Source organism: Tribolium madens, unplaced genomic scaffold, assembly GCF_015345945.1.
Source record: "Tribolium madens isolate multiple individuals breed KSU strain unplaced genomic scaffold, Tmad_KSU_1.1 Scaffold_96;HRSCAF=242;Tcas5.2_LG5, whole genome shotgun sequence".
Taxonomy (NCBI): domain Eukaryota; kingdom Metazoa; phylum Arthropoda; class Insecta; order Coleoptera; family Tenebrionidae; genus Tribolium; species Tribolium madens.
In genome coordinates, this window is record NW_025401068.1 from 541427 (window position 1) to 557911 (window position 16485).

At 30.1% G+C, this 16485-nt stretch overlaps 3 protein-coding genes across 4 annotated transcripts; all 3 read right to left on the reverse strand.

The window, feature by feature from the left end:
* Nucleotides 1-214: 214 nt before the first annotated feature.
* LOC123012996 (protein Cep78 homolog) lies at nt 215-2301 on the reverse strand. The gene has a single exon (XM_044411269.1). It carries the CDS (start codon nt 2165-2167, stop codon nt 401-403), a length of 1767 nt encoding a protein of 588 aa, XP_044267204.1. The 5' UTR covers nt 2168-2301; the 3' UTR covers nt 215-400.
* Nucleotides 2302-4922: 2621 nt separating this feature from the next.
* Nucleotides 4923-12757, reverse strand: LOC123012844. 2 transcript variants are annotated; one of them, XM_044411018.1, is made up of 8 exons: nt 11433-12757; nt 11308-11380; nt 11090-11257; nt 10943-11029; nt 9607-9951; nt 5980-6205; nt 5820-5924; nt 4923-5769 (listed from the first exon to the last, which is right to left on the reverse strand). In XM_044411018.1, the coding sequence occupies exons 1-8, from the start codon at nt 12686-12688 to the stop codon at nt 5723-5725; spliced, it is 2307 nt and encodes a 768-aa protein (XP_044266953.1). In that variant the 5' UTR covers nt 12689-12757; the 3' UTR covers nt 4923-5722. The 2 variants fall into 2 exon arrangements, with proteins under 2 accessions (XP_044266953.1, XP_044266954.1); XM_044411019.1 differs by lacking the exon at nt 9607-9951.
* Nucleotides 12758-14933: 2176 nt separating this feature from the next.
* Nucleotides 14934-16400, reverse strand: LOC123013044 (retinol-binding protein pinta-like). The gene is made up of 5 exons (XM_044411344.1): nt 16386-16400; nt 16123-16270; nt 15782-15941; nt 15355-15730; nt 14934-15301 (listed from the first exon to the last, which is right to left on the reverse strand). Exons 2-5 carry the CDS (start codon nt 16259-16261, stop codon nt 15047-15049), a joined length of 930 nt encoding a protein of 309 aa, XP_044267279.1. The 5' UTR covers nt 16262-16270; nt 16386-16400; the 3' UTR covers nt 14934-15046.
* Between the last annotated feature and the right edge of the window lie 85 nt (nt 16401-16485).

Consider the following 16485-nt stretch of genomic DNA (forward strand, 5'->3'; position numbering starts at 1 on the left):
AGCTATCAATAGCTGATTACTAATTAATTCACTTCATCACAGACTTTATTAAAAATGATAAAAATTCATAGTAGTTATAATAAATTTATTATAAAGATAAACTATAATAATAAAATGAGCGTTTTTATTCTATATTTTTATAAATATTTTATCAGTTTATGGAGATATTTATAGTCATGTCGATTCTTATGTTAACCGATTGGTATTTTTAGAGAATAAATGACTATGGAAATGTTACCAAAACATAGCACCACATCACATCAATAATACATTACTGAACAAAATAAATTGCATTGGTGTATAATTATATTTATTTCACTTCAAATTTAGAAATATTACGTTGTTTGTTACAGTTGCGCAAAAAGAACTTAAGTTTTAATAAAAGACATTTTTCACATTATCACACCTTCTTTTTTACGTGTATATAATATCTTGAAGTGTTTGAACGATTCATAAATTTCATAGGCAAGTTGTGATTGTTCTTTAAATTTTCCATAAACTTAAATAACGAAATTTGACTATCAGTCATGTCGCAGTCGTTCCTCTGTTTTCTGTTATCATCTTTTTCCGTCTTTTCTTCCCGCACGTAATCAAGCAAACTGTCCTCGTCCAAGCTTTTCTCGTCCCTATTGTCTTTACCAACTAACTTTTCAAAAATTGTATATGCCACGTCGTTGTTAAAGTTGTATCCATTGTCGTCACGATATCCGTTTGTTGTAGCGCCGTTTTTATATCCATTTTTTTTTCGCACTCCATTTTTTCTACAAATTTGATTAAGCATTTCCGCAGGACCAGATTCCTTATATTTCAAAACCACATTGTCAATTACATCTACGTTAGTTTTCCCTTGCACTCCTTTACTAAATTCATCAAGTCTTCGCTTCAGTTCTTCGTTGATTTTTTCAGTCTCTTTCCGTTTCAGTATCTCTTCTTTTAATAGGTTGCTTAGTTCCATCACTTTCTTCTCATTGATAACATTTTCTTGTTTAGTTTGGTTGTGAATGTTTTCAGAAGTTTTCGCTCGTCTAACAGGTCTCTCAGTTATGGTGACTTTAGACTCGTAACGTCTAAAAGGTGCCGACTTGGCTTTGTAAAGTTGCGGAGTTTTGGTAGAAGTGAAAGTAGACATTGTATCTATAAATGATTCACATGCTGTGCTTAAGCTAGTATTACACCACTGGTATTCCGATTGGCCTTCCACATATTTTTGTTTAAGAATATTTAAAATTTTCTCCAATGTTAAATCAGTCAAGTCTTCATTTAATCTAAAATCTGCGATTTCTAAAGATTGACTGTATTCAACGAGATCGATAATCCTCAATCCCATGTTTTCTGTTATTCCACATTTTTGCATGTCCAAAGCTTTGATCCACAAATCATCGTCCAATTCATTTAAAATAAAATTCAGACCATTATCTCCAATCAAAGGGTTGCCGTTTAAAGTTATCCTTTTGATACCTCGCATCACTTGAATGTTTGGATCCGAATACCTCAATGAATTATGCCAACTCTCGCAGTATCTGTTGATTTGCTGATACTTAATCAGTTTGGCCAAATGTTCACCACTTTCAGACGTCAAACCGCATCCACTGAGATTTAACACTTCGATGTTTGGAGCAAATCGTACGTAAGCGCATACGATTTGACAGCCGGAGTCACAGATACGACAACGACTTAAACTTAAATTTTTCAATGTTTTGTTCTTCTGAAGCGCCTTCATGAGTGGTTCCAGATATTGTGCAAACATGGGTAATCCATCAAATTCGAGACACGTCAGGACTTGCGTATTTCTTATGGTGCAGGATAAGGACTTCAGCAACGATTTCAGAATAAAAGCGGTCCATAATGAACCAGAACGTCTCTTCATTTGACGCAGTTTTTCCTCAGTATCAACGTCATGTAGAAACTGACAATTACCTAATCTACTTTTAATTGCAATGACATGAAGACTGGTATCGTGCCTCAAAGCATTTATTACCGGACTCCATTCTTCCACTTTTAATCGATCAGCTACAAAATTCAATACTGTTTGACATTTAGGCTTCGCAGGTTTTACCACAGGAGCTGGGGTGCTATTCAAACGTCGACAAAGCTCAGTGTACCACACATAAAAGATGTTCACCGGTTTGGGATTACTGATGATTGACGGATTTTTCTGGTATGGCATTTTATGATCAAATCTTCAGTTTAATTTTGGACGATTCGAGTTTTTCTAACAAAAATCAACATGAATGAACGATTTTATAAACTTGACAAACAACAAAATAAGTGATTGACATTTATAAATTATTTTTGTGACAATGCTTGCGCAGATCAATGAAGTCAATTCCAAAGCAATCAAGGCTAACAATATTTTATAAATCATGACTTTAAAATACATTTGCTGGAAAAGTGAGCTTGCAAATACACAAGATATTATACCAAAGTGTCCAAGATTTTATATTGTGCTAAAACTAATTAAAGTGGTATTGTACATTCAGATTGCTAGATTTCTTCAAAAAAAATACAGCATTTTTGTTTTTACTTGACATGTCCCAAGAAAAATACAATAACATGTCGTTTACTGTTTCATTGAAACATAGAACTTTCGTGTAATATTCGACGGATTATTTTTTGATATTTCCCAACCAGACGTCACTTCAAAAAAAATTGTAAAAAAACTGCAAATAAATAAGTGCCAATTTTATGAATAAAAATGTGGTCGAGAGTGCTGTGAAAATTTATAAACTTAGAAACGAACGTTTTACACATATTGTTAATAATACATTAAATTTCATTACGATTCTAACAGAAGGTCAGTTTTTCTACCATAGTTAAAAATTTTACCTCTCGCATAGATACGGAAAAATATGCTGTTAGATTTAATGGCGAAACTGGTATACTCTTTTTCATATTAATGTGCATCAAGTAGGTTGTAGTGGTCTAAATGAATCTTTAACTTAAAGGCTGATTTACATAAAAAAAGTGTCATTAATATGTCATTCAGAACAAATTGAAGCACATTAATAATGACAAAAATCTTGTTGTTTGCTACCCTTTGTTAATTACGTTGTTGCACACATTTATTTGAAAAAATAATTTAGGGAAATTTGAAGTTAGGATTGTTTAAATTTTTGCATGATTGCCACCTTAAAATGATCCCTTTCGATGCACATTAATATGAAAACTAGTATATTGGCGCTCACCTAAATTCAAATTGATATTTTGAGAGAAATAATAATATTCTATGGTTTTGTTTTCGCCAATCGGGTGCCTGAAATGTAGAGAAACCAACTCTAAGTAAAAAAAATTTCAAATAATAATTAATAATGACAAAAATCTTGTTGTTTGCTACCCTTTGTTAATTACGTTGTTAATTTTAATTATTTTTTGGTACCTGGGGCACACATTTATTTGAAAAAATAATTGTTAGGGAAATTTGAGGTTAGGATTGTTTGATTTTTTGATGATTGCCACCTTAAAATGATCCCTTTCAACGACTACTTCGATGCACATTAATATGAAAACGAGTATATATTAAAAGAAATTGTTAGTTTTGAAGTTTTTGTGTCATGTAAAGTATACCAGGAACATGGCAAAAATGTTAGAAAATTCTATATCTTAAAATTTCGAAATTATCGGAGTTTAAATTTTGCACTTTGACAGTATTTATTTCTATTAGAAAAATTATTTCCCATTTTTTTTTGCGGCAGGCTATTATTAGAAGAGGAAACAAGAAAGCTGTATCGTAACTTTTAAATTGGTTTAACGTTATTTTGTGGCTTTTATTGTCAAAATGTTTGTACCTTTACTAAATCTTTATAAACAAAACATATACTAGATCATCATTGAAGATAAATAAAATGTCAAATTTGAAATTTTACAGATAATTGACTGTTATTGTTCAAGACATACGTTCATAAAATTTTCAGAACACCTTTGATCATGTTTTCATTCAGACACTTGTTACAAAATAATAAATTCCAAACTGAGCTTTTTATTATCTGTTATTAAAATCGTTGAACATACATTGTTATTGATACGTAGCATAAACGTTTTGACTTCTTATAATTAAATAAAATTAAATAATTTTACTTATAGTCTAAATAAAAATATGATTAGGAATAAGAAAAATGTTTCTCGTTTATACATATAGGGTGATTTCAAAATTCATATGTACAAAAATATATTAACAAGCGATAGTAGAGCTCAAAAAAGTCAAAATAAACTTGCCTTATCCAAATGGAAAAAATCTTTAAAAAATTGTACTCGTATCTATAAAGATTTCGAAGTTATTAGAGTTTAAATTTTGCACTTTGACTCTATTTATTTCTGTTGGAAAAATAATTTTCCAAGTTTTTTTGCCACAGGATTAGAAGAGGAAACAAGAGAACTGTATTATCGTAAATCGTAACTGTATTTAATGTTATTTGTGGCTTTTATTAGCAAAAATTTTTGTACCTTTACTAAATAACTATAAGATCATCGGTACCATTCAAACATACATAAAAAATGTCAAATGTTGACATTTATTTTTTGTTATTTGACATTTTTCAAATTCTAATTTTTGAAACATTTTTTCCATGTTTCTGATGTATGTCAAATTATCAAATGTTTAATTTCCTAAAATGTATATTTTGTTGTCGAATCTCAAACCAATTTTGTAAGGTTAGCAAATTTCATTAGTTTAAATGGCAATTAAAATCATCATCTTTTTGATCATGCCATTTTGCCTTTTGACGTGTCATTTTATTTGACATTTCACAGACATACGTTTTCGAATCCAAGAATGACTCGATTACAAAATAATCTTGATCTCTCGATAAGAGATCATCAGTACCTATCATTAAATAGACATAAAAAAATGTCAAATGTCAAAAAATAAATGGCAAAATTTTTTGACAGATAGAATTTTTTGAACATTTTTTTCATGTTTCTGGTATCTTATCTTATTTGAAATTTTTCTCTGGGGCGCGAGTTCTGACGCACCCATAGATTTTGAAGAGCTAACCTCAAAGATCATACCTGTTTGCAATTTGAATCGGTGAAGTTATAGACTGCGCTACATCTCGCTATATCTCAAAAAGTATAAACATTCAGATAGGGCAAGATGAATTGTTTCGACATCTTTTGAGGTCTATTATCACCTGTTAAAATATTTGCACATACTTTAAAATCACCTATATACGAGTTTACAGGGTGAGTCTTAACACATACTAATAAACGTGGAGAATGCAATGTTATGAATAATATTTAATAAAAGTGCAAAATAAGTTAAATGAAACATTTTGTTTAGGGAGCTAATATGATAAAAATAAAAACCGCACTATTTCAAAAAAAGAAAACTAATTAATTCCGCATTCGACAGACATGGCGTCGTCAAATGTAGTACCGGCATTTCAAATTATTCAAAATTTAAAAGTTTAATAGTTTAATAGTGTTTAATATCACGGAATATATCGGTAATCAAAAGACTAGAATTATTTTCACTATTAGTTACAATTTGGCATGAACTGTTTATTATTCCCTAAGTTTATGCGTATATGATGCTGAGACTTGCCTAGTATTGTGCATTAAATACGAGTATTTAAGTCGTATTTACTCGTACTTTAAAACCTAACGTTTAAACATTTGTGACAATTTTAGTAACTTATCAAGTTTTTGTACATCAAATACAATATACTGTGAAAAAATGAAGGTAACACTGACTAGATTTAGAATAAGAATAAATAAGAATCTTCTGTCATGTATCTGTTTGGGCATAAAATGTTGATCTTGACTTAGTGCGCCCTTAAAAGTGTTTTCATTAATAACAAAAGCAGATGTTTAGATGCTCTTACCAAGTTTTCTTTGATTTCTGTCCAGACTTCTAGTTCCATCTTTAACTGAACCTAATAATTTTTTTTGGTGTCTGTGATCACAATAACTTACTTTTTTCTGAAGCTCTGAAATAACACAAAATGTTATTATTTTTGTAATATATAAATTCATAAAATAAACCTTTTGCATTTTCTAATTGCAGCCACAATTTACTTTCAATTGCTGAAGTCCATTCGTTTTTAATTCTTGGTGATTCTGCTTCCAGAACATAGGTCGCATCCTGAATTGCTTTTTTTGATTTAGTATAATTTGTTAAGTGGAAAACGTTTGGTTTGTCTTCAAATATCCTTAAAGCCAGGTCACTCATTTGTATATTGTCCACATACTTAAACTCTTCTACGTTTTTCTAAAACAGAAAGTTTTATGTAGGTATTCATTATTAAAAACACAAACTATATTTCTACAGTGAGATCACAAAGTCCGTCTATCAAGCAAGCGTAGAAATTTAAAACATATGTCTGTAGAAGATAAAATGTCACAGTGACAAATGAGAAATGTCAATATAATTTTTATGTAAATTATAACAGCAAACCGTGGTGAACGATTTTTATGAATAAACACCAACAAAATCTCATTTTAGGATATTTTGAGACGTTTCATATAATAATTCAATTTAATTAGCTCAATGTTTTAATTTTTATAAAATAATTTTTTGACATCTAGATAACATACGAACTACCATGCAACATATGTCCTCAACTAGGACGCCTACTTGAAAAACTAAGTCAACCTAGTTAATTTACATTCTATCTAGAGCAACGAAATAAAAAAAAAATGTATTTAAATTAAAACAATCACAAGACAAACTAAACATTACAGGTAAATAGAGCATTAAATTGTTTATTATAGTAAGATAATTACGGTAAATTAAATTAAAATACAAAAAATTTGAAGATAAAATTTGTGACTCTTTTAATATAAGAGAACAACAATATAGTTATTTGTTTTTTTTTAAATATTTGTTACGTCAAATTAATCATTTAATTGTCAATTTTACAATTTTTAATAATTGAAAAATTCTGAAATTTACTTGTTAAAATGTTTTTGCATTCTCGATGAAAAAAAAGTATCTTGATACCAGATTGCAAAATGGCATTTTATCATTCGAAATTGAAAAATCAATCGAGAAAGCAAAAACATATTACAATCATGTATCAAACTGAATTTTTTAATAACTGAGCTTCAGAATTTTGTAATTATTAAAAATTGTGACATTGACAATTAATTGATTATTTTGACGTAACAAGTTTTTTGAAACAATTAAATTAATTTTGTTGCCATTGGTATAATAACGCAACAATTAACTGTTAAATAAAACAATTTAAATGGTTTTCTGATGGCTCAATGTAAAAGACTTTTACAGTCAGAAGTAGTTGTAGAAAAAAATAAGATGTTTTAAAATATGTAGATATGTTGTGAAGTACCTAAGTATAAACTATAAATATAGAAATTTGCAAAATTTTGTTCTCTACAACAATGATGCCTTAAACAATTTTCTTCTGAAATAAATGAAATAAACCGTTACATAGTTATTTTGAAATTTTTTTTTTGAAATAAACAACATAAATTTGTGAAGTTATAGGTTTTAGGACAATATGGATAGTACGAAAAAAAAAACATTTATATCCAGATAGAAGTGTCGGACATTAGGTAAAGTCTAAAATCCTATCCGGCGCGCAAATGATGAGTAGAAATTAACTCTTTGCGGCCAGAACGTCAAAAATTATTAGGATTGATTTTATATTTGGATCAGTGATGTATCTTAACATAGTGAAAAAGGAATCATTTTCAATTTTTTTCAAAATTAACGGTATGCTCTCAGTATACCACCAGGCCGCATTGAAAAAAAATATAGTCCCATTTTGTGGGTTTTTGCATGTTCATTATCAGATAAGAAAAGTAAACCGCGCGCGCTAGTGATGAATCATCGACTCGCCACGTATCAGATCCGAAGGATAATCCGCTCGTGTATGGGGCCCTAATATGTCCAACATGCAGTACATTGACTTGGTTTTTCTAAAATTAAACATAAGACTATTTATATTGTATGTTTAGAAATATAAAAAACTCACTAAAATCTCGTGATTTAAAAGGATCGTACACTCACTTAGTTTTTAGAATTAGGTATTAAATTACTCTAAAAATTGCCAACTTTCTTTATGTAGATATAACTCTTTAAAACTGCAACTTTTATATTAACTTTTATTAATCAGGAAAGGTAATTTTGTGTTTTGTCAGTGAAAGACGTTAAAAGATGAATCTAAAATAATACTCATAAAAAATAAATAAAATTTTAAGAATAGGTAAAACCTGCTTAAATCATGCGACGTAGTAAAATTTCAAAACGATATCTACGTTTCTTCGGACATTTTCTATCACCATCATATAAGAGATTGTCAAACCGTTTTGAATCACCGTGTATACATATTATGTAAATACTGTATGCATGATCAATGCGTTTGTTATCATTAAAGCGTATAATTCAGGTATTTCATGGAAAAACTTAGTTATTTCATGACAGTTTATTACACAATAAATATCGAGCGATCAAGATAATTTGTAATCGAATCATCTTTGGATCCGAAAACGTACGTCTGTAAAATGTCGAGTAAAATGACAAGTCGGAAGGTAAATGGCCTGATCAAAAAGGTGATGATTATAACAACTAAATTTATAATTTACCTTCAAAAAGGAACGGTCCTACTCGTATTATTATACGTCGGAGACTAATTCCAGCCCATTTCACCGTTTTACCTTACGACTTGTCATTTTATTTGACGTTTCCTATGAAGTTAGTTCAAAAACAGACATACGTTCTCAGATGCAGCGATGACTCGATTACAAATTATCTTGATTGCTCGATATTTTGCCATGTACAAAAGCACCTCCACTCCTCCACTAATTTAGACAAGTAGCACAACATTAGGCACATTAAATAAACAAAAAATCCATTATTCTTCTGTAGTTTGTTTTTGCAAACCTTAAATACTTTGTGAGATTATTATTCTTTTTTATTTTATTAATTATATTATATTTGCGATTCATCACGGAATTTTTCAATAAAACCACCTTAGTAGGTACCAAAAACCCTACCTTCAAAGGAAGAAGTGGCTTGGTAGGTATACCATAAGATATTTACAACTAACTTAAAATTTGTTTATAGTATGTTACATAACGAGCACGGAAAGTGACAAATAACTCACTTATGAACTTACTTACCGAATGCAGAAGCCCCACGTGTGCGTCAGACACTTTCCAGTGAGTTATGTACACTATTTTTCCCACGACCCCGGTAATACCACGACAAAAAAACACCACTATTTTCAATAAAACAATTTAATGTTTCTGTTAAAGATAACATCGGCAGTAATAAATTAGGTGTCTATTAAGTACTTACTTAATTAAGGTGATTTAAGTTTAAATACTCTATGGTTTGAGTTTGTAGAACTTTGCGTCAATTTTGAACGATAAAATAAGTAATGTCAAAAAAATGGATATACCAACAAACAGCTAATTATTACTCCAATGATTACTCCCAACCCGCCAACCGCAAAACCTCTGTTACGTTAACTTTCGTCGGTAATTCGCTCTATGTAAACAGTTACTTTCGTATACGGTCGTGGGAAAAAATAGTAACAGTATAAATTATTGTAATTCAAGTGAAAACTAAATTATGTTTTCCAAAATGGATTAGGATGACAAACATATTATGATAAATGTGCGTACGTAAATTATAATATTACTTACAGGAGATTTTTCTGTAAAGACGATTACATTTTCAAATAAAAATACCATAGATAGAAACTTCCTTGGTTTGGTAATAGTAAAAAGCGTTCTCATTATGAACGATCCTTGTAACCTTAAGTCAATTGTGCTTTGTTTAATTGAGTCTATAGCAATGTAATCATTTCCTTTTCTCATAACACCTCGTATGACACTAACAGCCTTTTTAATTTGTACTAAAGATTGTTGTTTTTTGTCTAATTCTTTCTGAATTTGTTCCAACAACAAAACATATTTTCCCAATCGTTGAATAGGAGTTAGCAAATAACTAGCCAACCCTAATTTATCCTTTAGTTGTATTTGTCTTCGCTGAAAACATATAGTTTATTAATTATTTAAACATATAATCGTTGATCCCGAAAAATCTGCTAAGCACATGATGGTAATATCTGCTATGGTGCTATGTAAACAATGAGCCCATCCCGTAATTTTTTTAGCTTACCCCGTGGAAGGAGTTTCACCCTCCACGGCTTGTTCCTATTTTTTTATTTTAATAGATTTTCAGTATTATGGCCAAAAAAAGCAATTTTAGGTTTTCCCACTATTGCAGAATAGATAAAATTACAAGAGTTGGTACAGCTGATTACTTTTAAACACCTGAACGAATTTAAAGATCAGTTGTCGAAAGTTTTCATTACGGACCCCTTAAACGGTGAAACAAATTTAATTATTAACTTTTTTATGATCTGTGAGACAAATTGTAATGTGATTTTACTCGAAAACGATAAGTTGTATCGAAAAAACGCAAGAGACGTCTTTTTTGTGACGAATTTTGTGGCTGAAAGTGGCAAAAACCAACTGCCAAAATAGTTACAGTACTTTTTACGCTAAACCCCTCAGTTTAGGACGCACCTGAGTAAAAATTTCGTCATTTTATCTTTGAATCCATTTGGGTGTATAAAGATTATCAGTTGTACCAAATTTTGTAATTTTATCCAGGATGGTTTCTGAAATATTGGACGCCTCGACGCTAAATTGCTCACAAAGCTAAAATTCAATTTTATCGTCTTGTATAATAAATAACTATTATTTAATAATAATAGTTTCATGAATTATTTAATATTCATGAAACTAATGAAACATAAATCGTGATTTCACCGTGTAAAATGCTTCAAATGACTTCAAGTCTTTCAACTCCTGTTGCAAAGGCGCAATTTTTTGACCACTTGAACATAAAAATGATTTTTATTATAAAGTAATAACACATGCACGACAACATTTTAAAATAACTTTTTTAACGTTCTGACTATTTTGCACATGACAGGTTTTTCAGAATCAACGACGTAATTCAAAAACTTACTTTTACAAATTCATCGAACTCCTTAAGGACTTTATCAGCTGTTGGTTTATTTTTTGAATATAAGGGGTATAGTTCAAACATTTTAACCTGAAATTATTGAAGGTATATTAATCTATTATTATGTAATACAAAATGAAGCCATTTTACATTGTCAATAAATAACTGTGCAATTTTTTCAGCATCTAGTCCAGTTTCCTGTAATAAAAGAAGAAATTGTTTAGCATTCTCGTAGATTAATTCAATATTCCCGAATATGTAGGTAGTCTTTCCAATAAGATCAAGTGGGGTTTCCTTCATAAGAAATGGCATGTAATTCTAAAAAATTAATAAATAACTTAATTGAAGTGGACAATCATGTGTTTTACATTAACTATTATGTCCAAGCCATTAATATATAACTCTTCAGTCTTTATGATTTCTTCTATAATATAATTAATTCTAAAAAATGTCCAAAATGTATTACATTTTAATATATTTTGAGTATACGTACTTTTCTTTTTTCTCTTTACTTTTATTTGAAGTTTCAGGATCATCCCTTTTATCTGCAGCATTTGTTTCTTCAGAATCAAATGAGGGTGTTGTGTTATGGTAGAAATTATCTCCCTTTTCCCGATTTGAATCTAAACAACCGCGAAAAGTACAAGTTGAATGAACATCATCGTCGTCATCTTTTACGTAGAATCCATCTTGTCTTGTTTTAACTTCGTTGCATTTATTACTTTCGGATGAAAATTCCTCATCGTCGGAAACATCATGAGGTAACCAAGTAGACACACTCATGGATGTTTTCATACACTTGTTAATTATACTTTCACATATGGATACTTCATTTACGTCAATAATGTCTTTCTCTGTAACTGATTCTTCTGTGTGAAAAACATAATCAGAATTCTGTATTAGACTTCTAATACTATCTTCGCATTCATCTCCTTCCACAGTACGTCGTGTTATTTCCAATGTTGTGATAATAAGTTCTTTACCTTCATCATTATAAGTCTCGATTATATAGTTATCACCTTGTTCTCCATCAAAGTTATTAAAACCAAACATGTCATCACTACTTTCACCATCTTCATCTTCTCTTTCTTTTTCTGAGTCGTATAAAGTGTCATATCTTCTTGTTTCCACTATTTGTCTTGAGTCTTCACTTTGTTGTCTTTGCTGATGCGGTTCGTCTACCTCTTGTTTTTGCAGCAGTTTGTCATCATTTCCGTTTTTGTCACTTAAATTTAAGTCTTCTGTTACTTGTTCCTGTTGTCCATTAGTTTCGTTAGTAGAGTTTTCGTTTGCGATTTCATTTTGTTTGAGCCTTTCTTTATTTACTTTTGTTTCAATGGCCTCTTTAGCAAGTGATTCGTATTTCTGTTGTCGATCGGTGAAACCATTTTTGTTAGGTGAAGAGTTCTCTTCGAATGGTGGCTTTTTCATTTTGCATAAGGAATTTTTGCTTCTTCTCAAGGAATTATTTCTTAGACCTTTGTGATAATTGTTGATATCTTCTCTTGAAATTGCACTACCTCTTGAGGTTGTTTTGTAAGTATTAGAAGCGTTGTTCTCAATACCTCTGTTTTTAATAGGTCTTTTAATCTCTGTGAAATCGTTTACAATTTGTTTAACTTTGCTTGCACTATTATCAGGATTGGATTTATTGCTTCCTTTTCTAATTAAACCATTATTTGCAGAATCCATAGAAGATGACAAATTTTCAAAGTAGGTAATTATCGTCTTTACCATACCATTTGACATGAAAATCACATAAATTTTTAACTTAAATAATTATTTTATTGTGCACCAAATACAACACACTATACTAGAAAATGTCTGACAAACTGATAAGATAACAATATCAACTTCAAATAAGTGGGTCCGTATTTCAGTTTGTCCCAAAAATGTAAGTAATTGCAATTGGTTTACTGGTAAAAAGTTTATTACTAAATGCTTATAAGTAGTACCAAAAGTACCATTTTTCGTTAAATTAAAAATAAGAATTTTAAGAACCTTCTCTACATATAGGTACCTAGTTAAAACAAATAGTAAAAAATATTGTCAGTACCTATATATACAGGGTGATTCAGATAAGATAATGAGCTCGACATTCAGGCGATGCAACAAAAAAAAACAAATTTCATTTACGTCTTGATCTAATTTTAATTACGATTTGCATTTGTAATCCAAGTTATCTTATGTTGTTTTGACATTGCTTTGACCAGCAATTTATAAAAAAAAACTGTGTGTCTACCCTTAATGTTTCATTCTTTCATACATTTTGTATTGGGATTACACCGAAAAGATTTCTTCAATTTCTCTATCATTCCGCGAAAACTGAATAGCACTAATGATTGTTCTCTGTCTTGATGTCAGAGTGGCATAAGATGATAACTTGGATTCGACTTGCAAATCCTAAAATAAATTGGATCAAAGACGTAAATGAAATTTGTTTTTTTAGGTTGCATCGCCAGATCGTCAGGCACAATATCTTATCTGAATCGCCCTATATATACCTACGTATGTACAAGCCGCTCCGTTTCTTATCTTATCAGGTATTCAATCTGATATTAATATTTCTGTGTAAAATTTATTGTTTGCATTACAACCTAAGATTAACGCATCACCGAAAAATTCTAATAATATTTCTCATTTAAAATAAGCGCAGTAATATTTATTTAATATATAGACTGTTCAGCAAGTTAGGAAACACTTTGATGTTTAAAAATGCTTTAAAAAAACTGTACCTACACATATGTACATATACAGTTTTAAAATCTACAATCTGCTATTTTTTAATATTGCGCCGTATTTTTCTAACATACAAAGCCATTTTTTTTAAACAGCAATAGAGTTCAAACTGACCCTTTTTGGGAAAGAATTTTTTAATGCAGTTGCAAGATAATTCATGCCCAGCTTATCTTTCACAACGACGACAAAACTGTTTTTTTAGTTGTCTAATCTAAACACAATTTAGGTATCTGTATTGACATTCGAAATTTTGTCACTTATTAGGATAATTACCTACACCTTAATTTTTTTTTAATAAAACATTGTGTTGACTTGAATATGATCAACCGAGAAATTGTAGATAAATTTAAATTGTGATAGCCCGAATTATTTTAAAGTTTGCAAACATATAACAAAAACATTACTTAAAATATTAGAAGAATTCTGTGTTTGTATTGTACCGATAAAATATGAAGTCCGTTATAAATTGAAATTCGATAATACCAATGGTTGACCACGACCGTTACAAATTTGTAATTATTTAAAAGGGCTTTGAAAACGATTCTGTTATTTTTAACACTCTTTAAATTATGACAAATTAATTTCATAAAATGAGATATATCATTGATTCTTACTGTAGCAATACAACGGTATGTTAATAGTAATTTACGATACAAGTAAGATATTATACTCTTTACTTTACAAGAGAAAAGTTTTAAAGTTTCATTGTTATGTCTATTTAATGATTCTGATGATCTTAAATGTTTATTTTATTTTATAATTATTTAGTAAAGATACCAATAAAAGCCACAAATAACTTTAAACAGAGTTACAATTTAGGATACAGCTTCCTTGTTTCCTCTTCTAATAATAGCCTGTAGTAAAAAATCTTGGAAAATTATTTTTCCAATAGAAATAAATGGAATCAAAGTGCAAAATTTAAACTCTCATAACTTCGAAATTTTTATAGATTCTTTTAACGTTTTTCTTGTTGTCTAAGGCACCGCCCGATGATACAGTCTCCCGTAGGTACGCGACTTTTTGGACACCCTGTATTTTTTATTGTAATGTCTTACACGTCACGTATACAGTCGTAACCAATAATATTTGAAATTGGCTCTATTGAGAGTTGTTAATTTTTTATACATTCGATTACCAATTATCTCGGTACAAAGGTTTACAACGGACCTACTAGTCTAAGAAACAAAAATATTGTTGGTCCTGAATATTATAACCAATTATTATTACCTTTCAATAAAAAGGTAGCTGAGGAAGGTTTTTTTTTTGTGACTATACGTATAGTATTCATTTTTCATTTATTTTTTTTATTTTATATTATTTCATTCCAATATAATTATTTGTTTGTGCTGTTAAATATTTTTTTTTTATTTAGTCCACAGAGAGTTGTCGAAAAGATCCGTCTAAACCGTAAATTGATTCAGAAGTTTTAGGTTTTCCTGGTCTTTTCTTCTCATTTGTTCCATATTTTGCATCCTCCAAAAACCAATCGCGATAGCTTTCTACTTTTGATTTCCAATGTTGTACAATGTCTTCCACTTTGCCTCCGTTTCCACCATATTCTTCGGGAAGAATTTCTTTGGGAACGACTTCATATAAGTCATTTAGATTTTTACAAATGCGTATCTGGAAATTGTAAAATGATAAAAATTGGAATAACTGACTAAATGGCTTCGTACCCTATCCCTAACTTTGTCTGTCAAAAATGGTTTAAATATTTTTTGAACTGCATCAAATACAGGATTCACGTTAAAAAATGCTGCGCTTTTAATTCTATTCGGATAACCATACTGCACACAAGTCATAATTTTTTTTATCAACGACGGAGAAACTGTTGACAAAACATGAGTCATAGACAGATTAGACATGTCATGAAGCAAGGTGGTTCCGGCAACTGCTAAATTATCGTCCTCTAGTAACAAAATGTCCTGAATCATGGCACTGGCTTTAAAAAGAGCAGCTAGATCTAAGTTATGCTCTTTGACTAGACTGTTTCTAGCTAAGCTAACACGAGGTCCACCAGGATGACTTAGCATTGGCAAGGGTAACACAGGCCTAAAGTAAATTTTTGAGCAATAGTGAATAATTCTATTATATTTACTTTACCCAACAGATAACACTTTTTGAATTTCAGGGAGCAATGGATCACGATTTTCATAAATCTCCGGAGTTATTGTTTTCAAGGTGTAATGCATATCGAGCTTTTCTTTAGTACGTTCCAGACTAAATTTGCAACCTCTAAGAAATGTTACGAGCAACTGATCATCTGAAATGTTTTATAGTGTTAATATGACATGTGTGGACACGTATACGTAACGTAAATTTTTAAAGATCAAAAAAATGTACTAAAATTATTATTCTGAAATTTTTCATTTTACTCGTACAATGTAAGTACCTACATATTGAAAATATGCTTTTAGGTACATAGCACAGAAAATATTTCTTACCTGTTCTCGCTTTAATATGAGGTTGTTTTGAAATCCAATTTTTAATATGCGTTAAATCAGAAGGTATCCTTTTTGGGTCTTCATTTAATTCTTCAATAGCCACTTTTTGCAATTCGTCAGAGAGCTTTCTTATAGACATGTTGCTGCGCTTAAGATTGATAAATCAAATGAATTATCCAATTATTTGCACAACGTAATTTAAAAATAACAAGCTGATAAAATTATCAACGTGGATCTTTGTAGATATTTGATAAAACACCTACAGCAAGGCCATCTGAATCAACAAGCTACGCTTATAAGGCCGTTTCAATTTTCGATGTTTCCATATAAACTTTGTTTCTGTGACATTTCGGGCGTCAGTAC